At 36.6% G+C, this 26,223-nt stretch overlaps 1 protein-coding gene across 1 annotated transcript in view; it reads left to right on the top strand.

Moving 5' to 3' along the window:
* Positions 1-26,223, top strand: part of LOC150001369 (histone deacetylase 9-like) — a 465,158-nt gene that overhangs the window by 175,111 nt on the left and 263,824 nt on the right. Inside the window, exon 2 of the mRNA XM_090287130.1 lies at positions 9,644-9,703. Coding sequence (XP_090143256.1) covers positions 9,644-9,703 — 60 coding nt within the window. The remainder of the gene's footprint in view (positions 1-9,643; positions 9,704-26,223) is intronic.

Genomic DNA, 26,223 nt, shown 5'->3' with positions numbered 1-26,223 from the left:
ACAGCCAGAATTTCCTTTCCTCTAGAGATAATGTGTGTCCCTATGTATAAAATGTCTTCAAATTAAACATGATGAATGTGGAATATATTTTAACCTGTTGTTGATGCAGGAGTCATTGACATTTGGAATCATGATTGTCCTAGTTGACCAGAGGTGGAATTCAAAAAAATTATTAATTTTTCCTGACCAGGTGGCTCGCTTAGAGCATGTCCAAAAGGTTGCTGGTTTGATCCCTGGTCATAGTGCATAGAGGAGGCAACCTTTCAGTGTTTCTCTTTTATACCAGTGTTTCTCTCCCTCTCTTTCTGATAAGAGAGAGATATTGATAAATTGATAAATTTAAAAATATCTTCCGGTGAGGATTTTTTAAAAATGCAATTGCTAACTTAATAATTTCTTGTTTCATAAAATATAAAATCCATGAACCTGAAACTTCTCTAAAGAATAGCCTTAACTTTTTAAAAAGTACATTATTGTCTTCTAGTAGGGACAGTTTGTTCTCTTTATTAGGAAATGAGAAAAGGGAGATAATTTATCGAGGTACAAGTGGACTGATGAAGAAATTCCCTGTTAGCTTATTTTGCTCCCCAGAATATATGTAAAGAAGTATTTTTTTCACAAAAGGAGTGAGGAATAATTCAAATTCATTTTATCCTAATCTAAGGCCCTAAAGAATCTGTTTATCATTCTTGCTTGATTGGATGACTGATTCTTTTCAGATTGGTCCCTGCTTTACCTCCATGCAGCATTTTTCCCTTATTTTACCGATATTTTGGGGATTTTACTCCCTCTGCTGGCTCCTGGCACGCATTAGCATTGTGTCTTTCCAAGGACACTTGACTCTAGTTAATTGCTCCTGTCTGTTTCTCTTTGGGCCTCACGTATAGTAATATTTATGTTCCAAGCACTGAAGCAGCCCCATAACTTTAAAGGTAGATATTTTTAACTTTTAGAAACTAGTTTTTCTCAACATTTTTCTAGAAAGACTAGAGTAAACTGATGCTAATTTTAAAAGTATAGAAAAGTGAAGGAGGGTAGAAGAGGGTCTTGGGGGATAAATGATGATGTAAGGAGACTTGGGGTGGTGAACACATGGTACAATATTCAGACAATGCGTTATAGGATTGTATACCTGAAACCTATATTAACAAATGTCACCCCAATAAACTTAATGAAAAAAGAAAACATTAATAAAATGTAAAGCTTTAGAAAGTATAGAGAAGATACTCTAAACACATGGGTGGGCAAAAGCATGTTTACAATTGTAATACAAATAAATAACACAGTAAGTATTAAATAATAATATAAGCATAAACTCACATCCTCACAACTGTAAACCTATTTGCCCACCCCTGTATTTGAATGCTAAATGTAGTTAGTTTAATTAAAAATCATTTGCTAAAGAGAAGTTACATTCTTGTTCCTGATGAAGAAAGTTTCTTCCTCTTCATATACATTAATTGTGTTAGGAAACAGCAAACTGTTTGCATTTTAAAAGAAGTCATAAAACATTTGCAATTGATAGCTTGATATTGCAAATAAATGGAACTAGATGATTTCAAAGTAGATTTATTTTGACAATGCTTTGAAACATGTTACCACCCAAAGTCATTAAATCTTTATGACTATTGCTTATGAGAGAGTTTGTATAATTTTAAATCTCAAGAAGTTGCCACATGCTATTTTTAACTCTAGCAGTTTTGCTTTTTTTTGGATGGCCAAAGGTCAATTACACAACATTTTCTCTTTTATTTATGTTGGACTAAAAGGTGAACAGGAATATTTCCTGAGAGCTATTTGTTCTAGATAGAAGTGTTGCAGTTTTCACATTGTTCTTGTGTTATCATTAAATGAAAACAAGTCATTTAACCAGGAAATAGTATTTTTTTTTGTAAACATACTCTAAGAATCTTCTTCTCAACTTGACTTCTGTAGAATGTTGCTGCTTTCTTGGTAGCTAAAGCTCAATAGGACTGAAAGAAACTTTTATCTTGAACATTTAAAAATAGACACCAGCACTGGCTGGTGTAGCTCAGTGGATTGAATGACAGACCTGTGAACTGAAGGTCACCAGTTTGATTCCCAGTCGGGGCACATGCCTGGGTTGTGGGCCTGGGTGTCCTGTCAGGGGTGTGCAAGAGGCAATTAACTGATGGATGTGTCTCTCACACATTGGTGTTGCTCTCCCTCTCTTTTTCCCTCCCTTCCCCCTCTCTAAAAATAAATAAATTAAATTAAAAAGAAATAGACACCAGCATGTGTGAATTGTAACGCTCATCATTAATATTCATTGAAATCTCAAAGCAAGAGAAGCTGAGAATTACCGTTGTTTTCTGGGAGTCAGAGGATAAGAGTTAAGATCATTATTCTTGGTCCAAGGACTGTGGAATAGCCAGTCTGTGACTTGTCTTTGTTTCCTAGGTATAAAACTGTCTCCCCCGTTTTTCCTAGTTCACCGGTGTGGCATTCATAGCAGAATCTAGTGGTTACAAAAGTGATGCCTATCAGTCAATTTCTTTACATCATACCCTGGGATGGGAGTTTGAAAAATACTCTTGCTTGTTCTGTGCATGACACCAAATAAATGTTTTATAACACTTCTTTTTAGGACACAAAACTTTGTGAAAAATAGAATTATTCACCATTTTAATATACCAACATCCAATCCTAGTTACCAGCACTCAGCAGTTGCCAGAACACACAACAGTGTGTATTTTTTAAACTTTCCAAATGAAACCTGTTTTCCCACTCTTACCAGAAAGTGAAAGAAAATGAACGCTTCACCAGCAACACTTTTAATTATGTCGCCAAGACATAAAACATGAAGAAAGGTTTCTAGATACTATGAGACCTTGATCACAACCCCCTGCAGACGGTTAGGAGGAGATGTTTTTTTATAAGGAAGTCTATGTGAAAATTTCCAATATTAGGAAATTGTTCCTTAGGGATTTGCTAGGATTTGTAGCCAGTAACGGGAAACAACACTAAAAACATTAACTCCCACATACATTGTGTTTATTCCCATTCAGTTAAAAACAACAAAGGGGCCTTTGACAAAGGTGATACATTGCAATACTTTTGAAATATTTATTTCAGGGCCCCCTGTCTTTGCAAAATAAGAAGGTGAAGTATTGGGTTTTGAAATACAGTAGTCCCCCTCTATATTGCAGTTCATTTATCGTGGCCTCACTGATTTGCGGGATTTTAAGAAATATTATATTTAATTATTTATCACGGATTTTTTGCTATATTGCGGGTTTTGTGGTACTGTATATGCATGTTGTTAAAGTTACATAGGTTTAAAGGTGTAAAATATGTTTAAGAACATAAGTAGTGTTTATAAAAGTGTGGAAAAGGTTAATGAGGCAGTGGAAAAGGTTAATAAGGGACTGGGAACGGTTTATAAGTGTTGGGAAGGGTTTATAAAGCCTTAAAATATATATAAATACTAAAATAAATATAAGGTTCCTACCTCGCGGATTTTCACCTATCATGGGGGTGTTCTAGAAAATAATACCTGCGATAAGTGAGGAAATACTGTAGCTGGAGGCTTGAAGGGGCCATGTATTCTTCCTTCCCGTTTGGAAGAGCTAGGTAGCAGTTGCAGAGTTGAAAAGAACATTGTGCAGTAACTATCCAGTTTCTCACAATTCCCTAATAATAAAAAATCTCCTGGTTTACTTATTAAACATACCAATTTCTAGACTGCTCCACAAAAGACTGGGTTCTGTGCTGGGGCACAGTAAGGAAGCACAAACATCACAGTTGACTCTTATAATCAGAAGACTTAGGGAAACATTTATCTGGTTTAATGAATCGTAGAGACAATAGCAAAAATTTGGATATGAAGTTTGGAGTAAAACCTCATATATTCACATGAGAAATATTTGTTGAACACTTTTGTTTATATATATATATATATATATATATAAATAAAACTTTTATTATATATATAAACTTTATATATATATAAAACTTTCTTTAAACCTCAGTTTCTCATTTTGAATATAAGGTAAGGTATCTCCCTTGGGTTATCAGGAGCATTTAGTTCACAGAGCCTAACAAAATTTTATTGAGCAATACCAATGTTTTCATTAGTTGTACTATAGAGTAATAACTTAATTATCACAATTAGGTATTTTTATTGTACACCTTACATAACCTCACATCTGCTCATTAGGGTCTCCTTACGAAATCTCACATCTGTTGTTTTGAACTGGAAACTTTTGCAGATTTATTTAGATACCAGGAGCTCCTTAACATCTTCAGGATTCAAGCCTGTCCTAATACCAACTTCCTCCCTCCACTACTCTTTAGCCCTTTTAAAATAATTGGTGTTTCCTGCCTAAGTTCACATCAAACACATTTTTCAGTTGCTTACAACACTATAAAAATGACAGCTATTATTTATTGAGCACTTACTGTAATCCAGGAACAATCTTAGGTGCTATTTGTATTATTTAATCTCCACTATACTACCGCAACCATAGGTTTTATGACCATTTAAATGGAGGCTGAGAAACGCAGTAATTAAGCCAGTCTTATAGCCATGATGTAGAAGGACAGAAATTATTTTATTCCAGAAATGTCGGTCTTCAAACACAGGTTCTGGCCACCATGTCACATAAGCTGTCCATTAACTTGAGAACAATCATTTCCCCCCAAGACTGAAAAAGGCAGTTCTCACGTTGGTTTCTCAATGACTGTCTTCACTCACAGTGAAACTCAGTCCTTCCCAAGTGCTGCATGCGATGCCTTGCATGTCATGAGCCTTTCACTTCCTGTACCCTGTGTCTGGAACTTGTCTCTGTCTTCCTCTATTGTCTCTAGATTACCACACAGCTCGCTGACCACACCAGAGACATCTTACCAGATTGCCGAGCTAAGCCTCGGCACACATACACACTCCTCTTTGCTGGCTGATGTTTTCTGTGTAGCAGGGATCCATAGCTAACATCTACTATGGGTTTTAAATTTATTTAGTATGTCTCCTCAGTAAATGTCAGTCCTCAAGAATAGTGGCTTATCCCCAGTGCCTAGCGCACAACAGGGGCTCACTTAAAATATTGAACATTGAATTGAGGGACATATTTGCTATTCTTTATATTAGTAATATTATAATTTTCAGAGCAATGAAAGCCTCATAGATTACGTCTTGGTAATCACCCTAATATTGTGTGCATGACCTATATCTTTCATTATAGAGTTCCGGAGTGAAAAATGGGTTGCTGGCTTTCACTCTTTATACCAACAGGAGTATCACTATGAGGCAAACAAAATATAAAATACATCTTCCTAGATAGAATATTTAGAATAAAAGAGCCTCTGAAGGGACTCCTTCCTTAAGTAACTTAGTTGCTATTCACTATTAATACTCAGTACATTTCCCCTACTCTTTTCTTTAGAAGCTAGAGCATTAGAATGTATGTGATTATTAAGCATTACCTGTATATTAGGAGGTACTCTATGAGCTCAGGGATACATCCTGTGTGCCAGCTCTGGTCATTATTCATTATGATTAGTAGTAGTAGTAGTAGCAGCAGCAGCAGCAGCAGCAGTAGTATTAGTAGTAGAGTAGTAGTAGTAGTAGTAGTAATATCATATAAATGTGGTATACTAATTCAATAGGGTTTTTTTTTTACCTGTTATTATTATATTTTTTAGCCTGAAGTTTCCTCTATGGCAAGCTGATTTCTAGGGCTAGCATTATTGCACGTGTGTGCAATTTAGTGATTTCAGTGTAAAGTTAGCCACCTTGTCTTAAGTAAGTTCTAGAAACATCATTTCACTCAATTCTCAAGTAATGTTAATGCGAAGTTTTAAAAGGCAGTTTATTTGAGGGAGGCCGTAGTTTTGAGTATTTGGATTGCATTAAATAAATAAATAAATAAATAAATAAAGGAACTCAGGAAGACTAATGTGCCCCAGATTCATGGGCATCTCTGCAGAGCCGTGATTAGCAACTGTCAGTGGTAATGTCCCTTGGATCTCCCTCTACCACTAGCTGGTCAGCTCTGTATCTCTGTCAGTACTAGAATTTTAATTTCCTCTTTCTGGCATCCTTCTGTTTTTCTTTCCTTCTCACACTCCCTTTCCTCCCCACTTTAAGCTACTTAAAAAATAATAATACTTTAGTGACGTTGAAGAGGCAAATCACTTTGGAAGTGGAAAGGTGGATATTTATATATGTTCTGTGACAGGGCTTTTCTAAGTGTGTCCCACTGGGGATGGTTAGTACATTCCATAGCTCTAAGGGAAAAATCCAAGTTTCCCAGAAATAAAGGTCAAAGACAGAGAACAACTTTTTTATTATTTGTTCTCAAAACAGAAGGGGTATGATTTATGGAGGATATGAGCTGATGTCATAGCCACGCAGGTGCTGTAGGGGACCTGACCCCGTCTAAGCCCCATAACGACACTGGGCATTGACCACAGTTGCTTTGTTGTTACCGAGCTGCTTTCCCAGGGGACCGTCCACGGGGAGCGGCCGCCCGTGCTTGGTGCGAGAACATCGTTCTCAAGTGCAACCTGAAGTACGTTTCGTAATCCATGTCCGAGGGAAATGGCTGCCTGTTTGTGATGGTGCCTGGATGGTGGACTCTCAAGTCTTGTATTCACTCTCTCTTTTAGAAATGAGTTTGATATTAACCTATCAGTAGTACTTTTTAAATTCCCTTCTTAGGTGATTGCATAAAAATCATCAGAATTATTTCTTTGGGAAACATAAACAGTTGCTTGCTATTTACAAGGTATTTTTTTGATATTGACTTTGATATTTATAATATCAGTAGACTGTAAAAGACTCATTTTTCTTCAGTGCTCCTTTGGACACCCCCAAGTTATCTCTGAGTCTTCTCAGTTTTGTTAAGGTTTCCTTTGGCCACCTGTTTAGTCTGATTTCTCTGAAAAGCACACATGAATAAATAGGCCCACCTAAACAACAACAAAAAATTAATATTTAATATTTTGCAAAAGCTGCAGCAAATATTCCTTTGGAACAGGACAAAGAGAAACGAGGCAAGATGAAAGCACCAAGAAAATGTATAGTCTGCTTAGGGGAAACAGCAGTTTGCTGCCGTTTTTTTTAGGTGTATATATTCTTAAATATTTTAGGCGGCAGGAGTAAAATAATAATGAGTATTGCCGCAGCATACATAGGCCCTTGGTCCTCACATTAATCGGTGAAAAGTATTTGCCAAGAAGTCACCTCTGGAGGGCAGTGCAGTCTTATATTTGTTGCCAGAGCGCTGGGTAGCTTTAAACTTTTTCTCAAGCTTCTTTCAGAGATTCATGGCCTTGTAAGATGCGAATCACCCTGTGTTTTAAATACTCAAAGGAGACATAAACCTGAAAAGAAAGTCTTTCCCACTGAAATGGTCAGCCTCTTAGATTGGGATGAGGGAGGCAGGGGTGGGGGTGGGGGTCGGGGAAAGGCAGGATTACCGAAAGAGGACTTTCAAATCCCATATGAAAATGTCAGCATTGCCTACACCGAATTGGTGAAGCTGGGTGTGTAAGTAAAGAGCCATCTGATATTAGTCCTTTCTAATCCCCTGGTTCAGCTTCCTGTGTACCTCAATTATCCTGGTTTTGGTCTCTGCCTTAGTTCAAAATGCAAATCTGTGTCTCCTAAGAAAATCTGTTGACAGCCTAGACAGTTGACGCTGTATAGTTGTCAAATCTGTTGACACTGTAAGTGTTGTGCAGCAGGTCAGCCCTGCAGCCAGCAAAACATTTCCCAGTACCTTCACAAATCAGCAAAATATTTTGAGAAATGCATTACTTTTATGAACAGAATACCCTGACAGTTATTGGATTTGTCACAGCAGCTAAGGTTTCTCTCAGAATCATACTGACCTTCACGTGCTATTATATTACAAAACCAACTCTTTATGCAATCAAACCAAAGGAAGAATGCTTAATTAGCTCCCCATGACCCTCTGCAGCGATAGAGGCATACAAAAGTTATATTCTTCAGCACTGTCTAACTATTGCATAAAGGAACGTCTTTATATACAATAAGGCCTGGGCTATCTAAAGTCTCAGGAGTCAAGTAAAATCCGAATTTTCTTTTTCCTCCGAAGACTGTTTGAGAGCTTTCATCAGGGTTATACCACATTTAAAGGTTGCTTAAGATCTCATAACTCCAGTGTCACAGAAATGTGTAGATTATGAAAGACTTTTCTCATGAGCAAAACTGTACTTTTTAACCCTAAATCATGACATAGTCTTGTTATACCACAAAGAATTTAAGAATGTTAAGTAAATGACTTTTTTCCCTCCCTCTGTGCCTCTGAGGCTAGTTATTAATGTCGATTCTTGCTGCTGAGTGATCCTGAAGCTACTGTCGCAACCTTTTTATTCCCCGGGTGCAAATGAATCCTTTAGGAGGTAATTGAAGGAAATTGATGACATTATTTGTTCTATCTTGGGTATCAACAGCATATAAATGAAAAACACAGCTATCACACTGACCGACACATTTGGGTAGAAAAGTTCTCCAGCTATTCTCTGCCTAAGCAGATTTTGCACTTTTGTGTGAAGTGAAGAACACAACTTTTAAAATGTTTAATTCTTGGGATTAGTTTGTCATCACCTGGTGTAGGGATAAGTTTTCTAGAAACACAAAGAGTCTGACAGTGTCCTATTTCATGTTCTTAAATCTGAATATGTACATTTGAAGCCAAGAATGGCTTTAACCTTTAAGTTAACTCCCATCATTTGGACCATAGCAAATTCTGGATTGTGCATTTCAAAAGGGGTGCGGGAAAGCACTAAAAAAGAAATTTTGTTATGATACAGAGTATAGATGAATGATTTAAATAGAAAACCTATTTTAAATCAGCACTGCTGAATGAGCTACACTAAAAGAACATTCATTTACCAAGCTAGGGAAAAGTCATCTTAAATATGGTGTCTAGTTACTTTTCTTCTCAGTTATTACATTTGCCACTTCATTGTGACCTTACCATGACCTTCTAGTTTATGGGCTAAAGGTAACCATTATGTAATAATGAAAATATGCAGACCCAGCTTTACCACCTAGAAAGAATTGCCTTTTTATATTTTGTTTAAATTAACACTCTTTGCTGTTTATAAAACTCTGCTCCATGGTGCTTGAAAAGAGGAGAGAAGCATTAATCGCAATTAATGTGTGGATTTGGGCTTTTAGAGACTTGTGTTTAGTGGAGGTGAGTCAGCAGGCCTTGTTACGTTAATTATAGTGGTTTGATTTTCTACTGGTTTTGATTCACAAAGATACATACTGTTCCTAACTTAATAATGCTTTAAAGCATAAATTGCCTGGGGGAAAAAAAATGGAACCTAAAAATCAAACCATTAATGCTCAACTTTGATTTTGTGTTTGGTATGATTTGTTTTATTTTACTTATCCAGACCCAAATTTATTCCACTTCCACCTTGCTGTGATTCCATAATCTGACCTTTGTGAAGTAGGCACTTTACTATTTGGAAAGGTGAGGGAAATTGCCTTTAAGAAGGCAATAAAAACCAGGAAATACAAAAAAGTGTGAGAAGGGGTCAGCACATTCTTGGCACACTGGCCCTGGGAGGGACGGGGTAATGGAGTTAACACTTACCTTCTTTGAGAACAGCCTTGATTTTCTCCTGGTTTGTTCTGTAGGCTTGGAAATGACCTGCAACCACAGCCTGGCCTTGAAGACCCGGAAAGTATGCAATACAAGTAATGATAAATTGATAATTAAAAATCTTCAGTCTGCCTATTGTCAGTCATTTTTCTATGACTAATCACAAATCTGTTCTTTACCCACATAGAAATGATGATAATTATCCTTGGTAAAATACCACCCAAGTAATACTGGTTGCAAACAGGCACACATCTTAGTACTTGTACACCCCAAATAAACTCTTACTCTTTTCATTGTATGGAAGAGGAAACTGAGGCACAAAAAATGAAGTGCTCTGCATTGGGTAACAGGGCAGGTTCCAGAGCAGGGTTCCTGCCCCAAAGGACAGAATAGAGGGAGCTCTAGATCTTAACCTTTTGAGAATCTGGATTCTTGAGGGAATCTTCGCTTTCGTCACTGGGGGTCTCTGTCACGCCACTACAATTAAAATGCTCTCAACAGATTCAGAGTGGAAGTATTTTAAAAGCTTGTTAGCAGAGAGAACCGTTTAGGATATTTTTGATAGTTATTTAAAAATGGATATCTCATACCCAGTAGAGGCGAATATAAGAGCCATTAATCCTTTATAAAACCTTGGGATGTAAAACCTTATTTTGAAATGGGCTACTGACCTGTATGCTAAAAATGTACCCGTGGCCAATTTTTACACAGACATGAGAGACAGAAGGTTAAATACACACTGTGTGGGACATTGAGAAGTAGGTATTTCCAGGCTCTTCCCCAAAAGTTTGATTTGGTTTCATGACATTGATCAAAGCAGGACATTTTGAAGAAGTATTACAAAAAGGAAACCTGTTTTGATCATTTTGTTATGGGTGTTTCATTGTGACTGTCATATTTCAAAAATGAAATAAGAGACCAATCCAGAGATACGAAGTAGATTAGTGGTTTCCAGGGACTTGGGAGGGACGGGGGATTAGCTGTAAATTGGCAGGAGGGATCTTAGTGGGTGTGATGGAAATGTTCTGGAACTGGATTATGCTGATAGTTACGCAACCCAGTTTAAATATACTGAAAAAGAATTATTTAATTGTACTCTTAAAATGGGTAAATTTATGGTATGTAGCATTCAATAAAATTGTTTAAAAAGGCATGTAAAAACCTAAAAAAGAAGATCCAGAATTGTGTCTTTAGAGAGAACTATTATTTGTAGAAGATTCCGAATTTCCTCCGTAGGACTTACTCCTCAATCTAGAAACTGACACTAAATGCAATACGTTTGATCTGGAAAAGAAGGAGAATAAAGTTTTTCCCTTTTCAGTATTTTCAGGTTGGTTCATTTCTCCTTGTAGCCTCTAGAGGGACGCACGTGTGCTTTTTGCTTTGAAATAGGAATGTCTTCTCAGAAGTCTTAACTTCCTCAAACAAACTGCATTAACTTTCAAGCATCAGCAATGCCAGGTTGCTTTAGGTAAACCTTTTGATTTTGAGAAATCATCCCAAGGACCTGCATAGTTGAAGGCCTTCCTTCCAAGACTCATTGGAAAGAATCATTCCCATCCTCTCTGTCAGCTGTCCTTTATACCTCTGGATAGTTATGTTCTAGAAACATCTTTGGCCCTATCTGCATGGGGATGTAGGAGTAATTTCACTTGAGACTTCACAACATTCTGCCTTTAGAAGGCTTGCTTTTTCAGTAAAGATAACAAAGAACACAATCACTATTTGCACATGGGGCCACGGAAAGAGTCAGGAAACTGTGATAGGAATCCCCAAACCTCATAAATTTATAAAGTTACATTGGAAAAATCAGGTTATGATAAACACAAACAAATGATAGTGTTCTCTTCAATGTAGGAATAATTAGAAATGTAGGACTTTAAAAGTATCTGTTAGAATCTTTTGAATTGTGAGATGTAAACAAGTGATTTTCACGTAACTATTATTGTCTTGTGTACAGTAAAAACCACCAAATAATGGTTGAAAGGGTAAATAATTATAGTTATATACCTTCATTTTAAGAAATTACTAGCTTCTTCTTAGTCCACAATTGATGGCATTTCCCTATGGTCATTTAACTAAAATACAAAAAGCAAACAAATAAAAAAAACTAGAAACTTATACCATTTTAGAATCTTATCAACACATACAATTTATAAGCATTGATTTAGTTATAGCAACTTGAAACAAATTTTAAGATCCACCTCATTATGTCTTCTACTTACATTGGTTCTGAAATTCTTCCTACATATCCAACACAAATTATATGTGAAAAAAGGTACACACACAGGTCAGAAGTAACTTGAGAATTGTCTGAACAGACATTCCCATTATCTGAACAGACCTCAAGTCCAATAATAAAAAAATTAAACTTGGGTGAACCTAGCAGTTAAATTCAGTTTTCTTTTCTCTTTCCTTCTCTCCTCTTCGTCCCCCCTTCTTCACTTCTTTCCATAAACGCTGATTGCATGCTAACTGTGTGCTGGGCATTCTGTTAGGTGCCACTTACACAATAGTGAAAACACACGTGTAGTTTCTGCCTGTGTGGAATACGGCCAGTGGAAAAGACAGCTAAAATGATACACAAACAAAAAAGTAAATGCATCCGTACAGGCCAAAATCATCTCTGAAAAGGAAAATGAACAGGGAGAGTAACACTTGGAATCAACTTCAGTGTAGGTAGTTAGGAAAGATGTTTTTGAGGATGTGACTGTAGGTAGCCCCAAACACATAAAGGATTGAGGGGAGAGCTTCCTAGGCAGAGGATGGAGTACGAGAGGCCCTGAGCCAGCAAAGAGATGGCTTATTCTAGAAACTGAACAGGTGTGTAGGTATCTCACTGTGGATGAGAAAATGGGCTAAGATGCTGTCGGAGGGGAGATGGGCCAGGTCAGAAAGGTCTTTGTGAGGAACTCAGATTTGTTTCTCAGCACAGTGATAGCTATAAAAAGCAAGACAAGGACAGTGACATACTCATCTAATTCAGCTTTTGAAGGGATCATTCTAGCTGCTCTATGGAGAAAGGACTGGAGAGGTGCTCAGGGGAATGTGGAAGAAGTTGGAAGGCACTTGCAGAAATACAGACAAAAACAATTTTGTAATTGACTTTCCCCTGAATGTTGGGAGTAGAGGAAAAGACTCTTTTATTTCCTTAAAAGTATAAATAGTTTTCAGCTTGTTAGATGTGGCTACATTGGGAGAGTAGTTAATGGTTAGTGGGCTATTGAAAAGTACTTTTGGAAACATTAGTATCTTGTATTTCTAGTTTTATGCAAACTGACATTGATTTTAAAAAGCCCAGACAATCCAAACATCTTCAGACAAGTGTTTCTCTTTCTGAAGGCTTGAATTTTAAAAATTGCTGATGAAATGTGGGAGTCGATGAGAACACTAAGAACGTGATAAGTATGTTTACATATCCCTTAATATTATTTTGTTTGGAACTTCTCTCTTAATCAAATACAGTAATAAACTGAGAAGTAAAATGTAAAAAAAAAAAACCTATGAAATAATATTAAAACCTCCAGGAAGACTTTATACATGTGTATCTACCAATACATATATACTTATACTGATGAATGCCTAAAATACTTCTCAGTAATGCATTAAAATCATATGAATTTATAAATTTGTTCATACTGCTTAGCTGTTATATGAGTACATATATTGGTGGTCTGGTATGAGCAGAAATGATGTGGAAAACAATATTTGGGATATTTTGGATATTTTATACTTAACACATAAGATCCCATTCCACTGAGGTTGCTAATGTGATGCGTAATGCTAAGAATAAAAGTATCACGTATCTCCATTGCAACACCCCTGAGGGACCAGGTGACAGCCAACCCTTCAGCAGCATCCATGCCTTTCTATCCCCATTCAAATTTAGGAAGGTTGTGCCAAAGGGGGTGAAGGTCTCCAATTCTGGAGGTGGGCTCCTTAGGTTCAAATCTCACCTCTGAAGCTTCCTAGCCCAATGACCTTGAGTATCTTATTTAACTTCTATCTCAGTTTGTTTCTCTATGTAATGGGAATAATAAATTCATCTAGCTCATATAATTCTTGAAATGACTAAAAGAGTTGTTACATGAAGCACATAGAACAGTATCAGGCACTTCTAAAGCAACACGTGTATGTTTTCCCAGTACCATCGCTTAGTTACTCAAGGCTCTTTGTTATGTAGAATACAGTGCAAACTGTGCCATCATGTGCTTTAGGGTATTTCTTAGGGAACATCGATTAGCTGTTTTAGGCACCAGACATGCCATTTTCTGGGCACCTGAATGACACTGCTCTGTTAGAGACCACTAGAATAAAAGTGCATTCTTGTGTGGTCATGCTGAGGTTGCGACCTGGCCCAAAGGACTTTCATATATTGTTTGCTCTACATAGTAGTTTTAGAACACTTTGAATTAATTGTCAGCATAAAAATCTTCATAATACACTTATGAAAAATTAAAGATCTGTACACATGGACCCACTGCCATATGGAAAAATCACAGCCATTTGCCTGGTGCTGAGTGGTGACTACTTCCTGAACTCCATTTCACAGTTGGGGTGAGCTCTCCAGCCCCCCAAAATCATGTGTTACCTAACTGGCTCTTGCAGGCATTGACTTTGACTTTGAGACAAGTGTAGGTTGAGTGTATGTTAAACAAGAGCAGTAGATGCAAAGATCAAGAAGGCACTCAGGGCTTGGGTATGGTACTTATTATGCTCAGCAACCCAACACAGAGCACCATGGAGTACATTCTACCTTCATTTATTCCCTCTCTAAACCATTTAGTAGTTAAGAACAAAGGCTCTACAATCTATAGAGCTAGGCTTGATTCTTGGCTTTACCCTTCCTAGCTATAATTTTAGACCCATCTATTCTCACTGATCCTCCTGAAATAGAAAACTGAGCTGAGAATCATGTTATAAGAATATGGAGATTAAATGAAATAATATCTGTGAATGACCCATCACATGGTCGATATTCAAGAAATAAAGTACTTGTCTCATAGTTGGTATTTAAGATCAAGTGTTTTATCCCAGGACACCAGCTGACAAATAGCAAAGGCAGTATTTGAATCCACAAGCCTACACTTGTAATGACTATGCTATACTTCTTCCTTAAATTAGGGTGGTGGGGGAAAGGGAAGAAGAAATATTTGTTGTTGCCCCTAAACTACCATTTTACTTTTCTTCTTTTTTTCACTCTCATTTCCTCAATTTTCATTCCCATTTTCTAAAACTTAAGAAGGAGAATTTCCAAGTCATACAGTAGAGAGAACAGTACAAGGACCCTCCATGCAGCCATACCTTCCAGTAGCTGCCAGTGATCTGCCAGGGTAACTTGGGTCATTTTCTAACCAAGCCCAAGATCATTTTCTCAGTCTCCTTTTCCACTGACCAACCCTTCCTCCCCCACAGAAGCATCACTATTCTACTGTTGTCCTCTTCAGGCTTCCAGACCTTCTTCTAGCAACTCCTTACTTCGTGGTCCTCTCTCTTCTCTTTGTAGACTGTTTTGAGAAAAATTATTTTTTTACTTCCTTGGACCCAACTGTAATTCCAGTTTAGATGGGACTACTCTGATATCCAGTCCTGACCTCCTACCCTGAACATACACATTTTCAACTGCTTTTACACATTTTTGAACAAATCCATTACATTTCTCACCAAGTGGACCTCCTTTGTGTTATCATTTTCCTCATTTCACACAAGTGAAAGCTTGAAGTTCTTTGTATTTTTATATTGTCACTCATTCAGCCCCAGTCTTTATTGGTAATAACTTTAGCACCCTCTCTTTATTTATTTCTCTGCCCTAGAAATGTGTATGAACCTCATGAATAGACTCTTCTATATTGACCTCCCAATTGTATCCCTACTTTAATCTTTCCCCCCTACACTTTCTAAAACATCTTATATGCCAAAATTTCTAGAGGTGCCCCATTTGCTATGGGAAAAGGAAAATTTCGTAATCTTCATTTCTCCCTCTCTGCCTCTTTCTCCAGTGCCCTTCCTCTCGCTGTCACTTCGATCTAATGTATTCTGCATTTTCCCCAAGACCCACTTTCAAGAAGGGTTCATCTCTTGAAGATTTTCATATTCTTCCTTCAAGAATAATTTATTTCTTGCTTTTAGTTAGTATAGCAGTTTTGACCAACTCATTTCAAAGTTATTGCACAATACGTTACTGACAATTCTTATTTATTTGTCCTGCTATACTAGTAAAAGCATATAATTTCCAAGGGATGGGTGGTATTTTTTTCTCCTCATTTGTTCCCACAGTGTGACAGCATTTTTTTGTACATGGTTCTTGACTGACTCATCTAAAATAGGGCAGAAGAATTATCCTACTTTGGTATCAGTTTTGTAACATGCCACAGTTACAAACAATTTTTCAGTTCATTAGGCTCATTCCAAAATAATCTGGTTCTAGGAGCAAAATAGTGTTTCTCCTCTCCTGAGAATTATAAGGGCATGTTAGCAAAGCTTTTTTTTTTGTTTTCCTAGCTAATTCTTTGTCTCTGTGCCTGATAACTATTAACAATAATGTATGTTAAAGACAATAATGAAGTTTCTAAAAACTGAAAGGATTTATTCTTTAGTCAAGAATAGCAAGAGAGAAACTAGGTTTTCTTCTATAATAGTAAATTACTAAAATTATAGGTATTTATTGAAAATCTCAAACAATACACAGATAAGTAAAAATAGACGCTGACTGATCTTTAGCCCACCCATACCTTGACGTTATTGAGACCAGTGCTTTCTATCACTTGAAAACATCTAGTCTGTTGGGTGTTGATATCTTGTTTGGGTAGTAACCCCTCCCCCCAGCCTCCAGAAAGAACTTAAACCTTTAGATTAAACTTTAATTTAAACAATTTTCATTCTGTATATTTGGTAAATAATTACAATCATTAATATAACACCAGGGAAATGAAAGGAAACTTTCATTTCTCTTATTTTGGAAACACTTTAACAGACTCTGTAGGCATAAAATTTTACTGAGGGTTAGATTTCTCTTGAATATGTAGTTAATACTACTTCTGTTTTTAAGGAAAAGACCTTAACTTGAATTCATAAAGCAATACTGTTGCAAATGTGTAATTTTCCAAATTGTCCATCTTCCACAAAACACTTTAATGCACTGTTTCCTTTACTGCAGAGAGAGAGAGAGAGAGAGAGAGAGAGAGAGAGAGAGAGAGAGGGAAACATTTTGGCAGAAGGCCAGACTGCTGATACACTCGGGGGACCCACTGTCAGGACATGATATGCTCTTTTTCTCCAAGCCCTCCTTTTTCCTAACCTTCTCTCCTTGCCAGCTCCTCACCCTTCTGGAATTTCTCGGCTCAAGGACAAGTGCTGACTCAGCATGGGCCACTGTCTTGAGCTAACTTAGTACTTTTGCTGCTTTGGGGGAGTCACTTAGGGGAGAGCAAGTGGAGCACTAGCAAATTTCCCAATTCTCTTAGGAGTCATAGCACTCCTCACTGATTATGAATTGTTTCTGGGAGAACAGAATGAGCTGTTAGGCTGCAAATGATCTAAACTTTCAAGCTTGGCCATGTGGACTTGCAGCATCCACAACCTTCCCGTCTTCATTTTCAGTTTCATTGCAGACTTGCAAAAATTAAAGAATTCTGCTGGCCTGGAATAGAAATCTGCGATGCTCACGTGTTGCAGTCTTAGATTCCCTGTATGTCTGTGTAAGAGGAAAGTGGTATTTGTTTATGTTATGTGTGCAGAAAGACTTTGGTTTTTAATAAAAATGTGAATCGGAGTAACTGGAAACACTATGGTCGAGTCATCAAAATCATGAAATAGATTCTAAACATTGAGGAACTTAGAAATTTATGATGCGTAAGGACATGAAAAAGCAATCTGTATATCATTTATATCTTTATCTAGACATAAATAGATTAGAATTATCATGAACACAAGTATTAAGTTGAAAACTAGTAATTTTCTTCAGAAAATTAGCAATAAGTGAACTCGGAGGAATGAAATTTTTATGTTCACAACCCTTATTCACATCCTACACCAACTTTTAATGCTAGTGACTTTCAACTTCATCCGCTAGCTCTCATGCTGCATGTATTTCTTAACAAGAATTTTTCACGAGTGTCATATCTTGAAGATAAAGCAATACAGAATAACGATAGTTCTGTCTTCTGTCTTTGAAGGTCAAAAATATACATTGTTGTTTAGTTTATATCCTTCTTCTAATAAAATCCATGCCCAACAATTACCAAAAACATTGAATTTATGGGGGAAAATTTTATTGTAGACTGATTCAATTATCTAAAGGTGCTAGTTTTAGGCCTGTGTCACTAAAGCTTATTAAAATAGTAAACTCATTAATAAGCCTTTTTGCCTTTTGGATTGATTAAAGAATGTTTATGTTAAGAAAAGCACATTATAAAAGTCATTACAACCATTAATTATACTAATTCTATTTATCTTTTTTAAGGAAGGGTAGGACTTAATAAGGTGGTTTTTCATAAAGCCTTCAATCCATGACTTTCATTTTAGCCACAGTGGATTTTCATACAATTTCCTTCTTTACTTCTTCTTAATGTCAAATGAGGTATATATCTTTTGTTAACTTCCTGGTGTCTGATCTCAGATACTTCTAAAGCTAATTGCAAGGATTAATGGGCAAGATTTCTGTTTAGTGATTTAGTGTATTAAAAGAAATACATTAATCCTAGAAAAAGAAGTGGCACATTTTTGCATATTTAGTGGAATTTGGCCTAAATTAACAAAAAAAGAATTTTTGGAAACTTCTGGTTGTTCAGTTTCTTAACAAAAAAGAAACAAAATAAGGGCCCTCTTTTTAGGTTTACTCTTGGTGCTGTGCTGTGCAGCTAAATTGGTGGAATCTAGTTCCGGCTGGATTGTGAAGTTCTGTTACTGATTCAGTAAGAACCACCAAGTCACTGCATCTGCTTCCTATTTGCAAAATGGAGATGTTTTCTGCTTCTAATTTGCCCCTCAGAAGTTCCGTGTTAGAAGGATTAATTAGAGAGGGCCAAAAGCCTGAGCATTGAGGAAGGCATAAATACAGACAAAAAGCCACAGAGCCAGGTGTCTCCTCTTTTTGTATGTGGCTGCTCTCCATTCTGAGAGCTTTGCTCTTGCACTTATACATAAAGGACATCACATCGTATCTGTTGGCGCAATGACTCACATGGTAAGGAGATGAACTATCCCAGAGTTTGATTTTTTTTCTCCCCTGGTAAAATGCCCTACCATGATTTTTAAAAATCTTTATCGTATTTTTTCCGTTACCATTTAACCCCCTGATACCTCCCTCCCCCTGCAGTCATCAGATCATCACACTCTTGTCCATGAGTCCTTTTTCCCTCCTCACCCCCCATGAATATATGTATTTTTGAGTCTAACTTTTTTTTTGAAGACTCTTCAGGTTCGGAGATTTAATTGGGAGCGGATAACCTGCGCCAGCTTTGCAAAGGCAGCCCATGCACCCTTTTGTGTTCTGTCTCTGAGATCTCTGGCAATAGTTCATAATCCCTCTTTTGGCAGCTGTCTCCCTTTATTTATCATACCTTTCACTCGCTTCCTTTCAAGACACAAGGTTGGCTTCACTGGCTTGCTCGTGGCTTCTTGCAACCCTGACATGCAGCAGGATTGCCAAGGGAAGGTCCCAGGCTTCGGAATTAAGTCGCTTGGGGCTGAATCCCGCTCCCGGCTGGCTATGCACTGTTGGAGATGGTACCTTAATGTACCGCCTGTAAAATGAAAAACTTCTCATGGATTTTTCTGAGGATTAAGATAATTAATTAAGATTTGTAGCATAGTGATTGGCACAGACCACTAAAAAGCATATTTTTATTAATATCAGAAAACTTTTCAAAATGTTTAGGCCCGAAGAGGGGACTACATCTTAAGGAGGCAGAATAGGGGTGATCAGAAAATGTAGAGAACTAGCATGAGGTATGTCTTGGGAGTAAGAGAAGAAAGATTTAAAAATGAAAGAGTTGTATATAGCCCATCACTCAAAGTGTGGTCTGTAGACTAGTAACACGTGCTTTGCTTGGGAGCTTGCTAGAAATTCAGAATCTCGGGCCCTGGCAAGGCCCAAGGAATCTAAATCTTCATTTTGACAAGATCCCCAGGGAGTTCACTGAAGGGGCAGCCGAGTAAATAAGTAGGATTAAGACTAAAGAAACACTCATAGATACAGAGAAAGGGCTGCTGGTTGTCAGAAAACAGGGGTGTTGAGGGGAGAACTGGGTGAAAAAGGTGAAGGCATTAAGAAGTACAAATTGGTAGTTACAGAATAGTCACAGGGATGTAAACTATAGCCTAGGAAATATAGTCAATAGTATTGTAATAACTGCAGGGTAGCAGGTGGGTACAGGAAATGTCGGGGCAACACTTTGTAAAGAGTAAGATTGTCTAACTACTGTGCTGTACTCCTGAAACTAATGCAAAATAAAATTGATTTGGGACTGTAATTGAAAAAAAAAATTAAGTCATTGAAAAACTACAAAAATGACTAAACAAACCATTGAGTTTGACTGCTAGGCCTTTCCTGGAGATGAAGAAAGGAATAGGTGGAAAATAAGAGGGAGAAAGAATTCTTGTTAATTCTTTCAAGGAGCTTAAAAATTAAGCAGGATTGGGGAAAAGTTAGGTGATACTTTAAAAATGCTGCAGAACTGAGGGGAAAGTTGTTTATTTTTATGAGCAAGAAAAAGTCGAGCATGTGTTTATGCATGGAGGTAGTGCATCACCTCGAGGGTGAAAGATTAAGAAGTCATGAGTAAATGAGGGCTTGATAAATAAGAGATGGGACGGAGAGGAAGAACATTGATGACTGGAAATTTGAGACAAACACCTTTTCCCTCTTAGACAAGCACGAAGTTGGAAGGAGTTTGGGGTCAAGAAGAGGGAAGATAAATATGTGAAACGTCGATGTTTTCTAGGCTGCAAAGCTATTTGCTGGGAATGAGTAGGGTAGGGATATGATTGGTGGTTGTTTTGACAGGGTTGGAACCACTGTGCTGAGTGAGATCAGACGAGAGTGGCATATAAATGTTTGATTCCGTGCTAACTCTGATGGATTGGTAGCGGCTGCACAGAATGCTGTGTTGAGGATTCTCAGGCCAACATAACATGAATAACTAACAGAGCTAAGCCCGATGAGCAGTCCCCGGCATTAGTAAAAAGGGAGAAGTAGAGCTGCATGCTCCACACATTTGTTGTCCTGGTACAGAGGGTCTCCTGGCATTGTATGGAAATCATTGAGTAGAAAAGAATAACATGAATTTATGGTAAATCACTTTGCAATATTTTTTTATCTTTCTTTAATAATATCATACTTAGCGTAAGACTAGGCAACACTGTCAAAGGAATAAAGCAGTAATGAGTTTATTTTTGAAATGCCTGACTATGCAATCCATATTTCATGCATAGGCAAAGAAAGCCTGTATTTGCACAATTCTATAGTCTAGAAAGTGTGGTGTAATGGGAAAAACACATACTATGGAATTTAAACACCAGATCTACTACTTACTAGCTGTGTCATTGGATACATAATAGTTAACCTTTCATAAAATGAAAAATTGTTTCTTCATCTTTCACATAGAAATAATAATAGTAATTTTCAAGTAGAAATCAGGAGATGTTAAATCATTGTAACATAATGCCTGATGCATTATCTCATGTTAGTTTCCCGCAGCCCCTTTTTTATCAATTGATCCTCCATTTATTTTAATTTTTTTGTGAGCTTCCAAAGCAACCAAGAGTCATGAATTTGGATAGAATAATAAAATTGCAGACTGTATTCCCATGCTCATTCCCACTACTGTAAGTTAATTATTTATCTCATTAACTTCCATTGCTTTGTGTGTTATGTGGAGATAAACCGGGGGAAAATCCATCATGGGGGATGTAACTCTGCAGAGCCACTGTGAGCAAAACCTCTTAAGAAAATGACAAATTTTTTTACTGACTCTTGCAAGTAGGGGTTCCGTTACAGAACATATGGTCAGCTATTAGCTGGCAGCAGCTTGTAAGTGTTAAGAAAAAAAAAAAGGCTGGTATAGCCTCGGACTGTGGGAATGAAGGGTTCTAGATAACGGCAACTAGCTTAGATGTAGGACCTAGAATTTGTTCCAGTCGAAGATCTCTGCCCCAGAATAACTTGCTGCAATGCCAATGAAGACTTGTGCTTATTCTTCCATGGGCTTTGGCCTTTTAGTCCCTCTTGGCCAAGAACCTTCTTGGCTGATGAACTTTCACATGAATGACTACACTCCAAAGGAGCAGGGCTGAGAGCCAAAGGGTGGGATGCACAAATTTCTTAACCACCTTTTCCTTTTTATTCTTCAAGAAAATTTAAGAACATATGACGCTGACAGATGATGATATTTTTTTGGCAGGGAGGTTAGGCCTTTGCTACAAGGCAGCTTTCCATCTTTGCAATTGCAAAGTTATAACTTGGATCTAAAAGAAATGCTCATAGCTATTCACCTAGTTCATATTCCATTCTCAGCTTGAAATTCCATTGAATTAACTCTTCGTTTTTTATGTAAAAGTATGCTTTTAATTCAACACTTCTATCATCTATATATTTTTACTCCAGTTAATCTAGTAAGAGAACAAATATGTAAAACGTCTTTGATTAAACTTTTATGAAAGTGTTATAAATTAGGCTAGTTTTATTAAAATTGAGTTCTTAACATGTAGCATTCACTACCTTTCTAGATAACTCATTTCTAATTCTCTTCTCTTCTATATGAAATTTCTTTATGTTTCTCTTGGAATGAATATCCATCAGAATAATGCTTGTGTTTCCTTTCCATTAGTACTACTCACTACGAAGGATAAGAACGCAGATAAGCAAAGAGCAAAAAATAAAACCATATTTAATTTCACCAATCTGAGAGAGCCATTGTTAATTCCAGTTCATTCTAAGGCATTGCAAACTCAGATCACTTAGAGGGACCAGAATTGTAACGAATTAGTTAAGCTGGGTAGGGACACTGGGATAAAAAGGAGCAGATGGTATTTAGCTTCACTGGTTTTTGTACCATGCAAGAATGAGGACCTATGGTCACCAGTTCTTCCTGCATTTCAAGAAAAGACTGCTGTGTTTTTTGTTTTTTTTTTAATTTTTATATGAAATATCTCATTTTGAAATTCAAATGGCATAAAAATTAGTAAGTACCATACACAAACCGAACAGAACAGGCATGCTGACATTTTTCATTCTTTCTTAAATACACATAAAATCTAACATTCAAAATGTCAACCACATTTGTCATCTTTTAGTGTAAGGGTTTATACATACAGAATATACAAAATGCAATTTATAATAAAATGAATGCTTGTGAACCCACCACCCTACTTAAGAACATTGGTTTAATACCAATTTAACTCCATGATAATTACCAACCACTAAGTTTATATTTCTCGTTCCTGTTTGTTTTTGTAAAAAATGTACTAAATCTGTGCATACTCTAAAACAATCTTTTGTTTAGTTTTTTTTTCTTGTTTTGGAGCTTTGTAAACGTACCATGATAATATATGCAGTCTTCTACAATTTGCTTTTTCCACTGAATATTTTGTAAAATTCATTCTAAGGTTATTTTGTATAGCTGGAATTTGTTCATTGTCACTGTACTTTAATATTTCATTACTTGACTAAATTACATTGGCTTATCTATTTTCCTCTTAATAGGTATTTTATGTTGTTTTAGGTTTTTTTCTATTATAGCCAGTACTCTTCTAAACATGCTGTTTTTGCATGTTTGCTGGTATGTGTGTAGCTTTTTCTTAAGACCTATCTGGAAGTAGAATTGCTGAGTCATAATATAGGTACATAAAATTTTACAATTCTAAATTATTTCTTTTAAATGATTGACATTGGTTTATACATTCATCATCAGTGTCTGAGAATTCCTGTTGCTCTGCATTTTCTCCAGTGTTTGTATATTCAGAATTCTTAATTTTTGTCATCGGGAGGGCATTAATGTGATCTTAATTTGCACCTCCCTGATTTAGCATGAGGTTGAACATTGTTGGATGTACTTATTCAACAGTTTTTTTTTTTTTTTTTAATGGGAAAGTCCCCTTTGTCTGTTTACTTTTTACCTTGTTTCTACAGGATCTTACTGACTTATAGAGGTTGTGGGAATAATCTGATACTAATCTTGTGTCAATTTTATGTTGCCAATATCTCTTCCCAGATTGGATGTTATCTTTTCACTTCGTTTATAGTGTTCCTTGATAAACAAGAGATTTTAATTTTAATAGATTCAATTTTATTATTTTTTCTTTAACAGTTATACTTCTTTATATCTTGTTTGAAATTTCTTTCTTATAAAAATGGTCATAAAGCTGTCTTCCTGTAATTATTCTAAAGTGAAAGTTACCTATCATATTTTTACCTTTACATCCACTTGGGATTTGAGTGTGTGTGTGTGTGTGTGCAGGATAAGGTAAGGATCCAGTTTCATTTTTGTTTTCCATATGCTTAACCAAGTATCCCAGACTAATTAGCGATCTGCAGTGCCACCATTGCCATATATCAAATTTGTCATATGTAAAAAAACCCACTGTTCTTTTTCTGGACTCCATTTGGTTCCATTGATGAGAACTTTGCCTTTGTTTATAAAGCAAACTGTATTATTTTGTTAAAATGTGCTTCATTTTCCGGGGAAAAATGGTTTAAATTAATTTTATGGGGGGAAAAAAGCCATCAGTTCAATTTCATGCCTTTTCTCTTCCATCCCCTTTGTGTTGGCTCTAAGGATTTACTCTTTCCACTGTCTGAGCTTCATGATGGTACAGTTGATTTATGTTGAAGAAGAAAGGCTACATCCAGGCTTCAGACGTATATCCAGGGGGCGAAAATTGAATATGGAAACCTCTATGACCAGCGGCCATGTCAAAGAGGGACATGCCTCTTTGTGGCATCTCCGACCAGGAATAGGGATTACAATTGTTAAACTTACTATGTGGGCACAGCCTCTTACGCTCAGATATACTGCTGACAAAAAATATTTATAAATATCTAGACACAGGGATTATAAATTATCCTTTTTTTCCCACCTGTTACTAGTTTAAAAGTCCAGTAGACCCATTTTTCCGCCTACCACCTGGCTGAGTGCTTCCACACCATCTATATCTGGGACATTTAAGGTTTTCTTACTTTTTTACTTTTTTTCTACTTCGGTATCCTTTATGTATGTAAAGTGAAAAATACTCCCACATTTTCCATATATCAGACTATGAAAAGTTGACCAGATCATGCTATGTGTTCCTCTATTTTTTAAAAATTAGAAATGAGATGAAATCCTCAGTTGTTTGGAATGAAACACTTGGAGTCCATTTGTCTCATGAAACAATAGTATATTCAGATGCTTAAGGAAACCATTTTTTACACTTAAAATTTTTGTTTTGGTGAATTTAAATTCATGAAAAGGTAACTAACAACTTATGTCATTACTTTCTGTCGCAGTATTTAAACTATTGTAATAATATGTTTATTGTCTTGTTCTAGAAGGGTTAGGTTATAGATTTCTCTTCTTTCTTTTTTCCCCCTTTTCTCATTCCTTTTTGCTTTCTTTGTTAAATATCTGGTTGTTGACATCTTAAGAATACTTTATCTTGAGCTTCAGTTACAGTCATTACGGATTTAATGAGTCTTTTAGGGGCAGTTCTGATTATGTGTGGAACGTATTTCCCCTAGATGCTACGGGCTTTGCACTAAAGGAGGCTGTATTCTAGGCTGATTAAATCAAGATAGCTAACATTGTTATTCCAATTTTTTATTTTTATTTTTGGAGTTTTGCAGAGTGAGTCTATCGAAGAGAGACTCCGAGGTACGATTGAGGAAGTGTGCCACTCCGAGTCTGTCCTTGCCATCAACCCAAGACTGGATTGTTTGCATCAGTGTGACCCCTACTCTGAGGGGAAAAAGGGTTTATAGAGAATCTTTAAATCATTCTAGAGTAGAAAGGAATTATAAGGTCAACTTTCCCAACACTTGCCAATGCAATAATTTTTTTGGTAGGTTCAAAGCATATTCAAGAAGAGGGTATTTTTTTTAACAATTTTTTGAGACTTGCTTTTTTAGTCTTTTTTTTTTTCTGACTACAATATAACTTGTTCACAGAGATAATGACACTAAAAAGGAAAAAAGTATGAATTTTAATAGACTAGAGCACAAGCTATTAAGAAAGTAATTTATTCCTGCAAACCATTGTGCATGTAGCCCTGTAGGCTCTTCAAGCCCCAAGTGGGTTACCTTCTTCCTGTACTCACTAGCAAGCCAGTCAGTGTGGTTCTAGTTAGAATCCCATAAATCTGCAATATAATTAATTGCATATCCTTTCAAGCTAGCAGTGAAAGGAGTAACACTGGCCAGGATTTTGATGTTTTGCCATATTCAGAAATCAACATGATGGTATACGACACTGCTGAAAACATTAATTTAGAGGGTGGCTGGAAATTGCTGAAAATATTGAACTCCAGCTAGTGAACCCAAACATTCTCCTTTTTTTTTTTTTTCTACTCCTACATCAGAGAGTCTGTGTAGTTAAAACTTCACTCCTAATCTAATGCTGTATTTCACGTATATATGCATAAA

The sequence above is a fragment of the Furipterus horrens genome, unplaced genomic scaffold, assembly GCF_987537825.1.
Source record: "Furipterus horrens unplaced genomic scaffold, mFurHor1.1.pri manual_scaffold_9, whole genome shotgun sequence".
Taxonomy (NCBI): Eukaryota; Metazoa; Chordata; class Mammalia; order Chiroptera; family Furipteridae; genus Furipterus; species Furipterus horrens.
The sequence above is the reverse complement of the archived record's forward strand: the minus strand, read 5'-3'. Positions and strand labels throughout refer to the sequence as shown.